The sequence below is a fragment of the Lissotriton vulgaris genome, chromosome 9, assembly GCF_964263255.1.
Source record: "Lissotriton vulgaris chromosome 9, aLisVul1.2, whole genome shotgun sequence".
NCBI classification, from domain to species: domain Eukaryota; kingdom Metazoa; phylum Chordata; class Amphibia; order Caudata; family Salamandridae; genus Lissotriton; species Lissotriton vulgaris.
Window position 1 is genome coordinate 545,290,064 of NC_141697.1, and position 17,124 is coordinate 545,307,187.

A 17,124-nucleotide genomic window follows, 5' to 3' on the forward strand; every position below is an offset into this window, starting at 1 on the left:
GGCTCCATTCTTCTACCAGACCCACACCCTAATTGCTATTCACCTAAACATTCCCCTTCTTCTAACCGTTTAGTCAGTTATTTACAGACAGCTGTTGCTGATATTTTGCCTAACATTGGTAACAAAGAAATAGATCTATGATTCTCCTTCTTAGAGCTGTCTAGACTGCACTACCTTAAATAGGTCTACCTATCCCTTTTTATACAACCTGAGGGAAGAATGCCGGTGCTTAAAGATAGATTTTCTAGCATAGCTACAGAAGGGGCTAGGATTGTTGCATAATTCTGTGGAAAGAAATGGGGATTTGACCATCTAGTGAACCAGCCTTAATTTCCAGCATGATTTCAGTTATCTCAACTTCTCCTATTACCAGAAAGAAAAACAAGTGTAATGCCAGCTTCAATCTCTTGGCTAATTACACTAATAACCATTTATACAACACTTGCTAATTTATTTTTCTTCATTTAATTATGATTATAGAGCTACTCATTGCATTGTAGGATGCCACTTTACATCACACAGACATTATACAAAAGCAATGAATCGTACGGTATATATACAGAAAATGCTATGTGACAATGAGTGTTACAAGGTATAAGAGACACATATTACCCATACTGCTCGGCATTACATGTTGCAAGTGGTTGGTCTGGAGAAACACAAAATCAGGATTTTAAATGTGTGTTGGGTCTCCAGAACACAGTGGTTGGGGCTGTCTGTACTAATAAGTCTTTATTGCTACCCAAAGGGACATTTTCTTTTTAGCAAACTTAGAATAAAACAATATTGAGAAAAAACAATAAGGTTCGAAACATGCCTTTGAGCTCGCAGTCACTTGATGGTGATTCATAACTCATTGTGATATATTAAAAGGGTTGCCACTTATGACAGGCAGGCATGACAACCATCTCTGCAGCAAATACAGTAACCCACTGAGCTATCTACTTAAAATGTAAATCAGTGACTAGAATGGCACAAACTATGCTTTGCAGCATGCACATTGACCCTCTATGGTATTTTATAATGATTTTAATCTACAAATAGAATACACACAGATCTCTCTAGCAGGTGCAACAGCCAGCAGAGTTATATTACCCCTATTATGCCCACGCAAATGCTAGCTACACAATGATCTTTGAAGCAGACCCCCTAACCCCAACGGTACATTTATAACACAAACAGTTTATGAGAAATTAAATAAACTCCAACTGATACTCATGTCCTCGTTGGCAATTTTTTTGGGGCAAATTTTCAAGTCGACTGTCACACTCGGCCCCTAATTTCTCTGCCCCAAGTGACTCAACCCTCTTTCTGCTGCTACACCTTGATCCAAATTCATGTGATCTCAGAATAAATGTTTGCCAATTCCAGAACTGGCCAGAAAACAGCATGCTGTACAAGTGGAATTTGAGTGGCTTCACATGGCTGAATCATGCCTTTCACAGTCAGTATAAAAGTGCCTTACCCATTTTTCACAGGATTTCCTTGTAAAGTGAGCAGTGAAATAACAAATGGATTTGAAATTCTTCAATTTGATCGCTGCACAAACAACCCTAAGGCAGTGCTACCCAAACGTTTTAGAACCACAACCCAATTTTAGAACAACAAACATTCATGACCCACTAGAGTTAATGCACACAAGGCGGGTGATTTATTTTAATGTGACTAAAGCATCGTGTGGTAGCCCACTGTCATTTACTAACAGCACAATTGCCATTGAAATGGGCACTAAATCGGTACAGAAATACAGTTTTATTGTGAAGCAATATTGCACCCAAATAATAATGTGTGGAAATCAGGCTTCAGTGAATATTTATCATTTATGTCACACCAAGTAAAGTGTTTTCATTTGTTTTGATCTTATTAAAACCTTTGTTTCCATCACACATCAGAATTACCCAAAAAATTGTGCTTCGTTTTTGCTTTCCTAACTGCTGAATGTGTACTGTTAATTTGTCTGTATTTACATTGTGTTGTGTGTTACAAACATGACACCCTATAGCCTTCCCTTTCACACTATTTGTACTCCAGAAAGATTGGCCCATAATTTAATTTACTTTCTTTCTCAGGCTGCAACATCAGAGGAGTATGTAAACACCAATCAATGTTGTTAAAAAAATAGCAATTTGTCAGAAGACATAGCCTAACATTTTACGTCTGTCACTAAAGTGCAACAGATGTTTCCAGATAAATGCAGAATTTAAAGGCATCTTTAATTATTCCTTGGACTGTCATGACCCAGCAGAAATCGGCTCCCAACCCATCAGTGGGTCTCCACCCACATTTCGGCAAATACTAACCCAGGTATGGTTTCCTGTTTTTAGCGACATAGCAAAGGTGCCATGAATCACAATGCAAGATAGTCAAATGGCTCCCTACTCTTCTGGTTGGATAATAAAATACTGTCATAATTTGGGTGCAATGGCCCCTTCATACACCTCAACCACCTTACCACTGCATCTATTCTACCACTGAACACTATGTCCTTTTACAGTTTCCAAGTCTTGGTCAAAAACAAAACTGGAAAACGTTATTTTGCCTGAAACTTCTCAGGTGCGCCAAATCCAGATACTGTTCTTTCTCTAGAGGAATCTTGTTGAGAAATTACCAATTTGCTCTGGTAATATGATTGCATGACTGGTCTTTATACTAGCAGCAGTTGTTAGTGTTCACAAGGTGCAGGTGTTGTTTTGATAAAAGTTGAGAAAATGTTGTGCCCACAAGAGATGTGCCACAGGTGGTCTGTGAAGAGAGGAATGAACTCCATTAAGCATATTTTCTACTCTTTCACGCAACGCAGGGCACCAAGCAAAGTTTAGCAGAAATGTTCCAGATACTAAGCATTACTGCTCTCTCTCGGAGCAGGCGCACTGTGAGCTGCCTACCACCAATGCAGGCACCCTTGGTCCATAGCGCAAGCAGGATTGTTTTTGTGAGGGAAATGTCACCTTCCGGCACTTAAAATCATTAGAGCCATTTTCCTCTTTCTATGTGTGTTGTGGAATGCTTCACGAATAGAAAAATGAAGTAATGAGGAACATTAAACCTATTTCTCCTTGTTACGTTTGCCTCACTGGGGTAGGCGTAGTATTATGACTTATTCCCAGGTATACTGTCTCCATCTATGGGATGCCTGCCAGCTTGAAACGGAATGTAAAGCCTCACAATTTGCCTGTCTTTTGGCGTTGTAAATATTACTGAAGTCTTTGCATTGTCCTTGCATCGACTTGCACGACATAAGGCCATGCAAAGGCTTAATAAATCCCTTTCAGGGAATTATGGGCTAAGGAGAAATGTAGCCATGCGGTCTGGTGTTAGCTAAACCTTTTGAGTTGAATAAAATATATATAATATATACTTAATTTTTAAGGTCTTTCAGTCAGCCTCGCTCACCCACTGGTCACTTGTGTCCTTCAGATATTTCTTCCACTCTACAGCAAATAGCATGAGGCAGCGGGTGAGTCCACTCCAGTCATTATCTAACTTCACTGTGAGTGACAGTATTTTGCTCTTTCACAAAGCGGACGATTACGCTACAGTCAGAAACAGCTCTGACCATCGGTCGGAGCCGTACCGACCCCATTGCAATCTGGCGGTCGGATTCCTTTCTGCCCATCTCATTACAATAGATGTAATCGGAAAGAAATCCGACCGGTCCTTGGAGAACCTGTCTGCCAGTCGGAATGCTGTCAGTAATCCCAAGGACGGCTCTCTCCGCTTTCTGTGCCAGCCTTTCCGAAACAGAAAGGCTGTCGGAACTCGACTTTGGTGGTCCCCAGCAGGGCCCCCATGCGTGCACGGCCTCCAGTTGTAGGCTGAGGGGGCACCTATGTTGCCCCACTGTTTATCCTTGAGGTGCCTGCCACGGGGTGCAGGAATGAACTGCACCTCCTATTTTACAATGGGAGCATGTATTTCTGACAAAATACATGCTCCCATTGTAAAGTATAGGCACGCATCCTAATTAATCGGTCGGGACCGCTGACCGGGTGTTGGTCGGTCCCTTGACAGAGACAATGTTGGCGGAGGAAGCTCTGACTGACATTGTATTAGGGTCCAAAGTTGTTCCCTTTCGTGCTAGGGTCTGCTATGGGGATGTTCGCTTTATAGACCAAAACATATTTTTGATTTTACAAAATTAATTTTTTGTATATTGGCCAAGGCTTGGCTGCTTCCTCAATAAAAGAGTTTTGCAAAACCATAGGAAGACAAGCATTGATAGTTGCAAAAGGCCTACCTCCACGGTGAGGACGCTTCTTGCTGACATCCTCCTGTTCATCCATGCCACCGTCTGAAGGTTCCTAAGGCCAGTCTTGGGTTTGCCATGCAGTATCAACCATCGAGCAGATTCTGGCAAAAGCCTGACACGTGCAAGGGGAAGACAAGAGTGACGATGCAGCAATACCAAAGCTGAAATCTTGAGTGAGAATCACGGAGCGCAAACACAGTGGGAAAGGCACAGTGCCGGATTAATGAGGGAAAGCAGAGATCAGGACTCCTGAGATAAAAAGCATCACTGGATTACTGAGGGGAGGCATCGAGCAGGAATTATAAGGAAGAGGCGCAACACTGGAATGCAGAGGGAGAAATGCAGAGCAGAAGTGCTAAGTAGCAGGCACTGGGCATTTCCCCGATGGGCTGGAGTTTGAGGACCGGTTTTGTGCCCGTAGGTGCCGGTTTTGTCACTGGGGGCTGGTTTAATTTCGGCCCCCTGTAACAAAAGCAGGAACAGTGCTTCTTGCTAGCAACCCCTGCCCCCTACTCCCACTCCCAGGGCCGGACGAGCAACAATCTGCCATGGTTGGTTGCTGTTCCCAGTATGACCCTGCTGAGCAATGGTGGTAGGAGACATTTGAAAGTATGGGGGGGTTACATTTTGTGGATGAGTTTTACTTCGTGAGCGAAAGAAGCGAACAAGCTCGAGCTAACATAATGGTGGGGGGAGAGGTTCGGCCCCAGAAAATTCTGAAAAAAGAGGGTCATATGGTGCATTTGAAAGCAAATTTGAGAAAGCAAGAAAGATTATAAAGCAACTGTGAGCATGTAGTCTTGAAATATTTAAACACATTAATATCTACCCCATGGAAGGGGTGGGAGTTCTTTGCGTCAGTACAGTAATTGTCAAATTTAAAGTGTTTTTAGATTTGATGTCATAACTAACATGTAACTTCAAATACCTAGCGAAATTGCTTCTGATACATTAACTAAACCTTAACCAATGTGGAATTTCAAGTATTTTTTCATGATATACTAACTACTTGCCCCATAGTCGATGTTCTGGTTGCATATCTGTTCAGGGCCACTGATCTAAGTTGGTGCAAGTTCGGTAAACAAGTTCATTTTTGCCTTTACCCAACAATGCATTTCTATTTGTGAATACTACTCAGGAGAAATACTAGTTCTGGAATACTGAGAGAGATAGAGGGACCCAGAGCAGGAGTAGTGGGGGCTGAACAGTGCTGGTATATTGAGGACGAGGCACAAATGAGGAGTACTGGGAGATAGATATGAGCATGAGTACTGGGTAGCGGCATAAATCAGGAGTACTGGGCAGAGGCACAGGACAGAAGCACTGAGGGAGAGGCATAGAGCTGGAGTACTGAGGGAAAGGCATGGAGCAGGAGTACTGAGGGAGAGGCAGAGAGCAGGAGTACTGAAGGAGAGGCACAGAGCAGGAGTACTGAGGAATAGGCAACCAGAAGGAGTACTGAGGGAGAGGCACAGAGCAGGAGTACTGAGGGAGAGGCATGGAGCTGGAGTACTGAGGGAGATGCATGGACCAGGAGTACTGAGGGAGAGGCAGAGAGCAGGAGTACTGAAGGAGAGGCACAGAGCAGGAGTACTGAGGAATAGGCAACCAGAAGGAGTACTGAGGGAGAGGCACAGAGCAGGAGTACTGAGGGAGAGGCATGGAGCTGGAGTACTGAGGGAGATGCATGGACCAGGAGTACTGAGGGAGAGGCAGAGAGCAGGAGTACTGAAGGAGAGGCACAGAGCAGGAGTACTGAGGAATAGGCAACCAGAAGGAGTACTGAGGGAGAGGCACAGAGCAGGAGTACTGAGGGAGAGGCATGGAGCTGGAGTACTGAGGGAGATGCATGGACCAGGAGTACTGAGGGAGAGGCAGAGAGCAGGAGTACTGAAGGAGAGGCACAGAGCAGGAGTACTGAGGAATAGGCAACCAGAAGGAGTACTGAGGGAGAGGCATGGACCAGGAGTACTGAGGGAGAGGCATAGAGCAGAAGTACTGAGGGAGAGCCCTAGAGCAGGAGTATTGAGGGAGAGGCATAGTGCAGGAGTACTGAGCGAGAAGCCCAGGACAGGAGTACTGAGGGAGAGGCATGGAGCATGAGTACTTAGGAAGAGGCCCAGAGCAGGAGTACTGAGGGAGAGGAATAGAGCAGGAATACTGAGGGAGAGCCCCAGAGCAAGAGTACTGAGGGAGAGGCATAGTGCAGGAGTACTGAGGGAGAAGCCCAGAACAGGAGTACTGAGGGAGAGGCATGGAGCTGGAGTACTGAGGGAGATTCCCAGAGCAGGAGTACTGAGGAAGAGGCATGGAGCAGGAGTACTGAGGGAAAGGCTCAGAGCAGGAGTACTGAGGGAGAGCCCCGGAGCAGGAGCACTGAAGGAAAAGAACAGCTCTGGAATACTGAGGGAGAGGCTCCCATGAAAGTACTAACGTTTGAGATGTAGTTCTAGAGTACTGAGGCAGAAATCAGAATTACAGAGAGAAAAGACCTGCACTGGAATCCTGTGGGAGAGGCACAGAGCAGGAGTACTGAGGAAGAGACACACAGAGGAGTACTGAGGGAGAGGCATAGAGGTGGAGTAATGAGGGAGAGGCCCAGAGCAAGAGTACTGAGGCAGAGGCCTAGAGCCGGCGTCCTGAGGGAGAGGCACAGAGCAGGAGTACTGAGGGAGAGGCACAGAGCAGAAGTACTGAGGGAGAGGCACAGAGCAGGAGTACTGAGGGAGAGGCACACATAAGGAGTACTGAGGGAGATGCACAGAGTGCAGGAGTACTGAGGGAAAGGCCCAGAGCAGGAGTACTGATAATTGAATGCGACCCAGCATGAATATAACAGTTTTCAAGAAAGTCAAATTAGCATCGAGATTTCAATGTCGGAACGGTCATTGGACTTAGAAAGGCTCGTGCACGCGCCTGTGTGCCCGTGCACGAGCCTTTCTAAATCCAATGACCGTTCAGACATGAAAATCTCTGGGCTAATTTGACTTTCTTGAAAACTGTTATAATCCTGCTGGGTCGCACTCAATTACCAGACCAGTGACAGCTCCGACATTGAAATCCCGGAGCCAGTTTGACTCTCTTGAAAACTGTTATAATCCTGCTGGGTCGCACTCAATTACCAGACCAGTGACAGCTCAGACATTGAAATCCCGGAGCCAATTCCACTCTCTTGAAAACTGGGATAATCCTGCTGGGTCTAATTCAATTACCGGACCTTTATAAAGGGTCTTTGTTAAATGCAATGCTCACCGTCCTGAAGATGGTCTGATGGACAAACACCATGAAAGACCGAAACGTCGACCCCACCATCTATTTCCCAAATTTTCAGTGTATTCAAGTGACTGTTATCTGTATCGTCAGACATGTTACTTCTTTGATTATTTTGGAATAGATGTATTTATTCATGATTTGTAGGATAATTTGTACAACCTCTTTCATGATTTATTGCTGTATTCATTTTTCCTGACTGTACCCTCATCAAGTAGGCTTATATAAAAGCTTTTGTATATTTGCAAAAATATATCCCTCGTGTTTTTTCTGCTGTTATATTTATTGAATGTTTAGATTTTCTTTACCTTTGACGTATGCACTGATTTTTCTAAGGCTCAAGCTCTGGCTAGACTGAACCACCAAGTAATTTTAAGTATGATATACCAGAAGTTATATCTCTCATATAAAACTCCTTGCAGGCACCTTTACCTAATACAGTAAAATCAGGGCAAGAACACTGCCTTAATGTTAAGAAACTGGCATGCACGTGCGGCAGCATTAAGGCCAGAATGGCCCATTACCACAGGGCTTAGCTCAGAACTGCTTTTTTTCTGAGAGGTGGAGGTGCAGCTTTATAGCTATGCTGGTGATGATCTGCTTACCAGGAAAAGAGGAAGAAGATGAAGTATGGGGCAGAGACTGCAAACTGCAGCCAGCGCCAGTCACGGATTCCGTACGCCACTCCGGCTAGAGCCATCTGTCCAAATGTGAAGCTGTAGCCCATCAGGGTGCCTGCCACTGTCCGCCCCTTGGTGGGCATCCACTCCAAAACTGCAAGGAAACCACTAGGTGTCAGTGTCACTGCTAAACCTCGAGCTGTGGACAGTCTAGTGTCACTTATATCCCACTTGCTACATAGCCGTAGCTAAAAAGGAGTGTGTTTTGGGGACCTGGCCAGCCCACTTCTCCCCTAAAATATTTGGCCTGAAATTAATCGTTTCATTTCAGGCTAGGTATATCAAGCAGCAAACATAATGTAAAAATATGGTACAATTTCTTCAAATTTAAAAAAAAGTGTATTTCTTTAACATGCAGAAGCGTTTCACCTTAGTATATCAGAATATACCACTACATAGACAGACATTTATTAAAAGTGATAGTCTTTAGAAACATTGATAGCTCATCCTCCAACAACAATGCCATTAGTGAACTGAAGGTACATCTGCAGGTATGTAAACCCTGAACATAGCCCAGATTTCTATTATAGATGGAGTAGCATTACAACCTAAGATATAAATATTCAAGAAGATCGCCCATTTTGAACTCAAGAATTAAAAAAAGTGCTGTTATACGTAACAATAAAGAAAAAAGAGGTTCTGAAACTAAATATTTGCTGTGGGTCACACAATTTGGACAATCAGGGAAGCCAGTATTGATTCCAGGTAATGTGGTTTCACATTTGGAAATTCATCCACCGGATGGGAGGGAGATGTAAGGAGGTGTCTGCGTGAGGGCAGAAGAAGGATCAGATATGAAAGTAGGAAGAATGTCATGGGAAGAGTAAAGAGAGGGAGCAAAAGGAAATACTTGAAGAGTGCAGCGTTGGGGAGAGCAGTAAGGTGTATGCATGTGGGCATCTGAACGGGGGGAGGACCAGACATGAGAGAAGAGTCATCACTGATGACATAATTCAAGCTTGTTGTACACATCACTCTATAAAGGAGTATGGCATTAGTTGTCTGAAAGAAGGTACAGAATAGCTCAGAATAATATGAAGTATCATTAATGCCATCACAGACACAACTCCCTTCGGGCATAGGTGGTTTGTGTTCTGTGAAACTTAGACAGTATACCATATACTTTACGGGAGGCATACTTCACATTATTAATCAACAACAGACATAAGGGAAAGCGTTACTGCATACAGTGTTCAGTCTGTATAGAACTGTTTAGAGAAAACTAAGTTCCTCGAGGTACTCAATTTATTTATTTTATTTATTTAGTTTCTTATATCGCGCCAGAACCGACCCCAGTGGGTTATCTCCGCGCTATGCACGCCAGGATGGTAAGGTATGTATCTCTATAAATGAGCTATGAGCCATTATTCTTCCAGGAACAAGGTTGTCTTGAGCATTTTCCTGAAGGATATGTGATTAGTGTTTTGTCTGAGGCTGAGGGGCAGTTTATTCCATAAGGTTGGCCCCATAAGAGAGAGAGCACAGCCACCTTGCCGGGACTTCTTAATGAGCGGGGATTTTAATAGCAGTTGGTTGCTTGATCGGAGAAGGCGATCAGGTTTATAGAGCTGGAATTTTTGGGCTAGGTATTTGGGGCCATCTCCAAAAAGGCATTTATGCACAGTGCAACAGATTTTAAACTTGAAACGTTGCCGTATCAGTAACCAGTGGAGTTCTCTCAATAGGGGCTTAGAGGGAGTTCTTGTGGGAGCGTTCAGGATTAGTCTTGCCGCCGTATTTTGGACCACCTGTAACCGGTTTAAGGCATCCTCATTAGGTAGTATCAGGAGCCCGTTGCAATAATCCAGCCGGCTTATCACCAGGGCCTGTACAAGGGTCTTTCTATACGTATCAGGAAAGAGAGGGAAGACTCGCCTTAACAGGCCAATGGTGCGGAAACATGCTCCAGAGATAAAATTTGCATGTTCCTTTAAGGTTAGATTTTGGTCTAGCTTCACACCCAGATTTTTTACAGTCAGCTTTGGGCAGGGTACTGGTCCCAGGTCCAGAGGCCACCAGTCGGGAGACCAGAGTATGGTAGCTTTCCCAAAAAGCGTTACCTCCGTCTTCCCGACATTACATTGGAGGTAGTTGGAGGCCATCCAATTGGACACTGCCCTCATGCCCTCAGCAAAATTTTCCTTAACATCCAAGGTAAGAGAATGGAAAGGGTAGAGGAGTTGGGTGTCGTCGGCATAAGACACCGGTGTGAATCCATACTTCCTTACAATCTCAGCAAGGGGGGCCACGTACACATTAAACAATGTGGGGCTTAGGCATGAGCCCTGTGGCACCCCCTTCGTGAGCACCCTTGAGGTGGAACGATAGGGGCCCAAGCTGACAGATTGTGATCGCCCGGAAAGGAAACTCTCCAGCCATGACAAAGCCTGTCCTCCAATGCCCACTCCCTGCAAACGGCCCAGAAGTATGCTATGGGACACAGTATCAAAAGCGGCCGACAGGTCTAACAGCATCAGAATCATTGAGCCTCCTCTATCCTGTGACATCGTGATGTTATCGGTCACGGAGAGGAGTGCTGATTCGGTGCTGTAGTTGGGCCTGAATCCAGATTGTGAATGGTCCAGGCCCCCTGTCGCCTCTATGAAACTGGAGATATGGATGTTGACATGTTTCTCAGCCAGTTTGCTCAGGAAGGGCAATAGAGAGATGGGACGGAGGTTAGAGAGTTCCGTCCAAGGTAAGGCTGAGTTTTTCCGTATAGGATTCACTATTGCTTCTTTCCATTGCTTGAGGCGTTGCCCTTCTTTGAAAGAAAGGTTCAAGATTTTATAGATAGTTGGGCATAGTGTCCTGCTCAAAGTGGTCGTCAGTCTAGCAGGAAGCAGATCAAGGGGGGAGCCTGTTTTCATGTTGTTTAAAAGTGACATAATGTCACTGTCAGTGGCTTCAGGAATGTCATGAAAGGTGTCCCTTTGTGTCCCACGATGAAGGGTACTTGGGGCCTCAGTGTCCATAGGGTATTTAGCCGCTTTGATTTTATTGTAGATAATTTCAATTTTATCTTCAAAAAATTGAGAGATGTTGTTACCCAGCTCTTGGGAGAATGTGACGGGGCTTTCACATACCACAGGGTTAGTGAAGGTCTGAAAGATTTTATATAATTCCCTGGTGGAATTGCCCGCTTCAGCTAGCTGTGATGTTAAGAAGGTCTTTCTAGCTTTTTTAATGTTTTTATAATAGATGGACATAGCCTGCAGATAGTCTTCCTTACTAGCGTTAGTGTGGGTTTTCCTCCAGAGTTTTTCCAACTTTCTGCATCCTTGTTTTTCTAGTTTTAATGCTTCAGTATATCATATCTCTTTTTTGGCTGTAGAAGATTGCTTAATTAATTTTTGAGGGGCCAAAAAATTGATAGCATCCAGGAGTGCATTGTTAAGTTTGGATAGAGCCAACTCAGTATTAGCAGAATCTGATATTATTGGTTCTTTCCAGATTTGCTCAAATGTGTCCGGAGTGATTTTATGCCAGGGTCTCCGCTTGATAGTCAGAGTGGCAGGGGGGTCAATAGGTTTGGCTAGATGCATGAAGGAAAATTCCAGCATACTGTGGTCTGACCAATTTATGAGTTTGGGGGGATAGCAGTGTATGGTAGGGTGATTAGTAAAAATTAAATCCAGAGTATGGCCTCCCCTATGAGTGGGGCCAAGGTTTCGCAGATGAAGGCCTAGAAGGGTGAGATCAGCTAAAAGGAACTTTGTATCAGAGTGTTCCGGTACATCAGTGTGAAAGTTAAAATCTCCAAGTAAGATGAAGTTCTCTTTGGCCTTCATGTGTGGAGCTAATATTTCGGTTAGGGCCAGGGTAAAGCCAGCATTAGGTCCAGGGGGCCGGTACACTAAGGCACCTTTGCAGTGATCCTTGGGTCCTGTTTTTATTTTAAAAATCATTATTTCCATGGAAGGTTGTATGATTTGTTCTATCACCAAGATTTGAAGCCTTTCTTTATGTATGATGGCGATTCCGCCACCAATTTTGTCCGCGCGGTCCTGTCTTAAGATTTTGTATCCTAGGGGAATCCCCATAGTAATGGACGGGATGGTATGTGGTTTTAACCATGTTTCCGTGAGGAAACAAACCTCCGGTTTGAGGCTCTGGATAGTATCCCATATCTCGGAGTGGTGTCCGGGAAGTGATCGAACATTTAGTAGAAAGCTTTTCCAGACTTTCGTTTCTGGTTTACTTTCCTTGGAATATCCACTAATAATAGTGGTAGATGTGGCTTGGAAACTGCATGAAAGACAGGAAAAAGGCCCTTCGAAACATGGCCAATGATCACGGGCGCACCTCTGCATCCCCTGAGGTCGTAAAGCTAATAAGAATTGAGAAGTGTACCTGAGACATCTGTCTTCTAAATGGGCCATGGTGGAGAGTAGAAGAAGGACAGAATGAGTGGCCCCTAGCCCCATCCTGTCGCGGACGGGCGCAGACGGGCTACTCTTTGGCTACTCTTCGGCGTAGCTTCGGCTCCACTCCGCGCGACCGCTGCACGCTCAGCAAGGAGCGAGGGCTAAATAGCCCCGAGAGACCCAGGCGCTAGAGCGCTAACCACCAAGCAGATACTGGACAGGAAGTGGTGTCCTCCCACTTGCAACTCAGAGGGAAAACGAGGAAGCGAACAGAAATGCGGCTACTGAAAACAAATAGGCTTTCAGCAGTGAGTGCAATAATGTGAAGTGCAATTTTAAAAATGTAAAATTTTTTCCGTTTTGAACACAGATAAAACAATGTTAGCAGTTCACAGGCAAATTACAGAGCACATTTAGGCTAAAGCACAGGCTCTATGCAATGGCCTCTGGCGAGCTAGCGGGTCAGGAGGAACTGCCACTACCCCTTACCACTACCCCTTACCGCAATGTCTGCTCCAAATCAAATGCCCTACTGTGAACAGCCTTTATCTGTATTAAACCCTTCACAGTCACCAAACCTACATTGAAAAATGAAGTTGGTATGAGTAGAAAAGCGGGTCCTGTAAACAGTGTTTACTCTATAGAGACAGTTTACTCTGTACCACACTGTTTCCAGGCAGTGAAACTCTCATGAGAAATACACCACAGAGTATTAAAAAGTATCTACTAAGAGCAGTGTACACTCTATGCAAAACCTGTCAACAGAAAGGCTATTCATTCAAAATAACCAAGGTCTGAAGGTGCTCAAGACATTGCATTCTGCAGCCTTCATTCTGTGGTAATAATTTTACAGATAGCCAATCTTTTGAGGCTAAACAAACACGTTCTGGGTTCATACCTAGTGCACTAGGTCTTCTATTTTATGTAGCAATTGTCATGCTACGACGATTCTGTCTAAAAACTCTAGACTGCGTAGAACACTTAGGGTCACATGCATCAAGGTAATCCTTTGTGATTACCAAATAGCGAATTTTAACGATTTGCTATGTGGTAATCACAAATGCTTATGCATGAAGGATTCGCAATTAATCTTGCGGACCCTTAACAATCCTTAATAGCGATTCTCAAATTGTGAATCGCTATTAGAGAATACATTCTCATTCATTCCTATGGGCCTACAAATTGTGAATGCAATGCCAAGGGTGCTAGGGGGACTAAGGCCCCCTGGATGCACCCCCCCAAAAAAGGTAAGTGTGCGCATGTGTGTGCGCCACATTTTACTTTGAAAAAAGCACTTTTGTGCATTTTTCAAAGAATGCGCAAATTACCATCAACTTGAATAGCATTTCCTAAATGCACGGTTTGTGTTTAGGAAAAGCTTGCTGCATCGACTTTAGGGAATCGTAGATTGGAATAGCCTAAATGCATTTGCAATTGAGTTAATTACAAAAAATTGTGTGGAGCGTACTGGAGACAAATCGTCTCCCGTCATCTGCACACAGAGATATTCTTCAATACAAAGATTTAGAAAGTGTTCAGTACCTCTACACACCTATAATGCATTAGGAGAAGATGAGTTTCGGAAACACCTACACCAATTAGCTTAATACAGGCTGTACAAAATTAGGTACAGAGTAATGTGACAATTACACAAAACTATGTAAACTATAAAACAAACTAACACATTAATTGGTTGATGTCTTCAATGATGTCAATTATGTCATTTGAATAGTCATCAGTGATGTCATAGAACATGTCATGAGTGATGTAACATGAGGTTACAAGCAATGCATGGCGAGGAGCAAGTTCTAGTTAGCTCTGCTAACTATAATTGGCGAATTTCTATGGTTTCTTGATTTGAAAACATTAATGTTGTCACTGACATATTCACCTAACTATAATGTCACTTTAACCTTTGTTTTTTCAGTGAATTTCTAGTTTTTTTATTACCATATGTAAAGCAGGGGCGGCCTCTGCGGCTGGAACAATGGGAGCCAAAAAACTGGTAAGGTACAGTAAGGAAGGTGACCTGCCGCCTAAGGGGCTGGGAAGGCCAGGGTGGTGATACAGGGCCTCAACACTGCGATCCTTTGCCCCGTACTGGCCCATACAGGAGGCAATGAGTGCCTATGAGGACTTTTGAAGCCAGAGTGGACAGAAAAAAAGAGGCCCTAGTACCTAGAAGATGACCCGTAGCAGCAAAACAGTGTGCACCATAAAGGAGAGTGACTCCGTGACGGAGAGGGTGCCGGCTGCGGCCCCTATTGAGAGGGGGCCATGCACAGGATGTGCCTGCTTGAGGCCTGAGAATTTGGCTGTGGACCATAGGTCTGGTGGCCTCCAGGGCCCCTTGCAGAGACTGTTGCTGCCCCCTGCCAACTGCGTAGGTGGCCAAGACGGACTGGAGGGGGAACCGCGGGGAACAAGAGTGCCCCTTGCCTGCTACTGGTGAATGCACTAGGTTGTTGGAGCATCCTGAGTGGGTCTCATTGTGGACAGAGATAGTGGTTGGCACCTTTCTCACACATGTGAGCAGCATCTGTACAAGATGCAGGCTTGGCACTGCAGGCCGAGTGGATGATGGACTGCTGCAGTTAGGGACACTGCACTGCTGAGGCAGCCTGCTAGGTGATGAGGCATCTGGTGTGGGCTCTGGGCTGACGTTGCTGGCCCAGAGGTTGGCAGACTGCTGAGATGAGGGACCTTTTGATGCCATGGCTGCCAGTTGGTTGGGGGCCGTGAGGATAGACTTATGAACTGAGTTGACTGGGACTTTCGTTGGCCTGAGGACTATAACTGGTCAGATTGCTACCACAATAGGCAAGGAGAAGGGTGTGAAGACTGCACAATCCTATAATAAAATAGACCAATACACTATGACCTGAGACCCCAAAAACTGAACCTGAAAGGGGCCTCGGAACTGATCTATGGGACCAAACTCTTGAAACAGCAGAAATATTAGCATCAATACAGGGGTGCCGAGTAGTTGACAACTCGATAGATGTTGAAATTAATCATTTGCGCTTGAACCTGCAAAAAGTTGTGGCTAGAGTCATGACCACAGAGGAGAATGTGAATGATCAGAAAAAGGAGATTAAGACTTTCTAAGCTACCGGGGTGGTCTTAAATGTAGTCAAACACCAATAGAAGAGCACCTGGAGGACACTAAAGGGCACTCCAGGTGGAATATATGCCTTGTGGGCTGTCCGGAGTGCATGGAGGGCCCCTCAGGGGAACTATTGCTGGTGGAATGGATTGTGAACAGGCTCAAGCCCAGACAGCTCTCTAAGTTTTTCACAGCTCAACAGGTGCAGAGGGTTCCCGGGGCAGTTCATAGGCCTGGGTCGCCACCTAGGGCATTAATAGCTCCGTTTTTGATTTACCAAGACTGGGAAGCAAAATTGCAACATGTGCGTACACATAGCCACCCCAAGATATGAGGACAAACAAATACTCATTTTTTCAGACTACACTCGCTAGAAATCCACAAAAACATCATGCTTGTTAAAAAGAAACTAGAGTACAAAATTAAATACAGTCTGATGTTTCCCGCCAAGTTTAGGATTCAATGTAACTGTTGAGTCCACTTCTAAGAATCACCACAGCAGGCATTGGACTGGCTAGACTCTCTTGGAATAGGCCAAAGCTCCAGTTCCCCAGACTGCAGAGGTGGCCAGAATAACTCTGTGTGCCGCTCTAACAGGAACAGGAAAACACCAGTGTCATCGTCGCAGGCCCAGGAAACTGCGTTGGAGGTCCGTATCTTTGTCTGCCCTGATGGAACTTTGCACTCCACCATGCTGTACACCACTGAACAGAGCTCCTTTTCGCAAATCCAAATGGTCCCTAAAACCATGAAGGACAGCATGGATGCTGGTTAGGTGACCCTGGCTTGCCAGGAACAGTTGGTTTCTATTTTTGGCCTGCTTGAGAATACTGAATGAGCGGGACAGGGGAGTACCCGGAGAACAAGAACGGGTGGCTCATTTAGGTGCTATTTAAGCTGGGTTGCCTGGTGCCCAAGTGTGGAGGGTCTGGACCCGGGGAGTAACCAGTGTCATTGCCTTAAGCTATTGTAGCTAAAGTTTTAGCTGCAGTCAAATATGCAAGGATCCAACATTCAATTTGCATGTGAAATGTCTTTCTTTTCTCCACAGGTGGGGTGGCTGAGTGCCCAACCATCCTTGAACTGCTGAGTGCCATATTTGGTTTCCTGACCTGCCAAGGTTACGATACCTTGGGCTGTGATCACACCTAGAGTTCTTTAAGGTTATATTGGTTGCGGGAGGGGTGGGGAGTGGGGCGGGGATCTGTACCCTTTTGGCTGCTGGTTGTGCCAGAGGGAGTCTTGTATACTCTGCCTACCGGAGGGAAGGGCATTGAGAAATCAGTGGGAAAGTTACATCCTATTGTTGTGTTACTTTGGGGTGCTCCATCTATAAATTGTTGTGAGGTGGCAGCCATGGCCCGCAAAGAAACCCACAACTGTAGATGACCCCTTTCTAAATACTGTGAGTGCCATTTGTAACAACATACTGTCACAATCAGTCACATGTAT

General features: G+C 44.9%; 1 protein-coding gene across 2 annotated transcripts in view; it reads right to left on the minus strand.

Moving 5' to 3' along the window:
* The window catches only part of LOC147691749 (solute carrier family 22 member 20-like), a 262,080-nt gene that overhangs the window by 40,148 nt on the left and 204,808 nt on the right, over nt 1-17,124 (minus strand). For both annotated transcript variants that reach the window (XM_086938033.1, XM_086938032.1), the window contains exons 5-6: nt 8,125-8,293; nt 4,238-4,361 (exon numbers count right to left, since the gene is read on the minus strand). In XM_086938033.1, the coding sequence (XP_086794159.1) occupies nt 4,238-4,361; nt 8,125-8,293 (293 nt within the window). The remainder of the gene's footprint in view (nt 1-4,237; nt 4,362-8,124; nt 8,294-17,124) is intronic.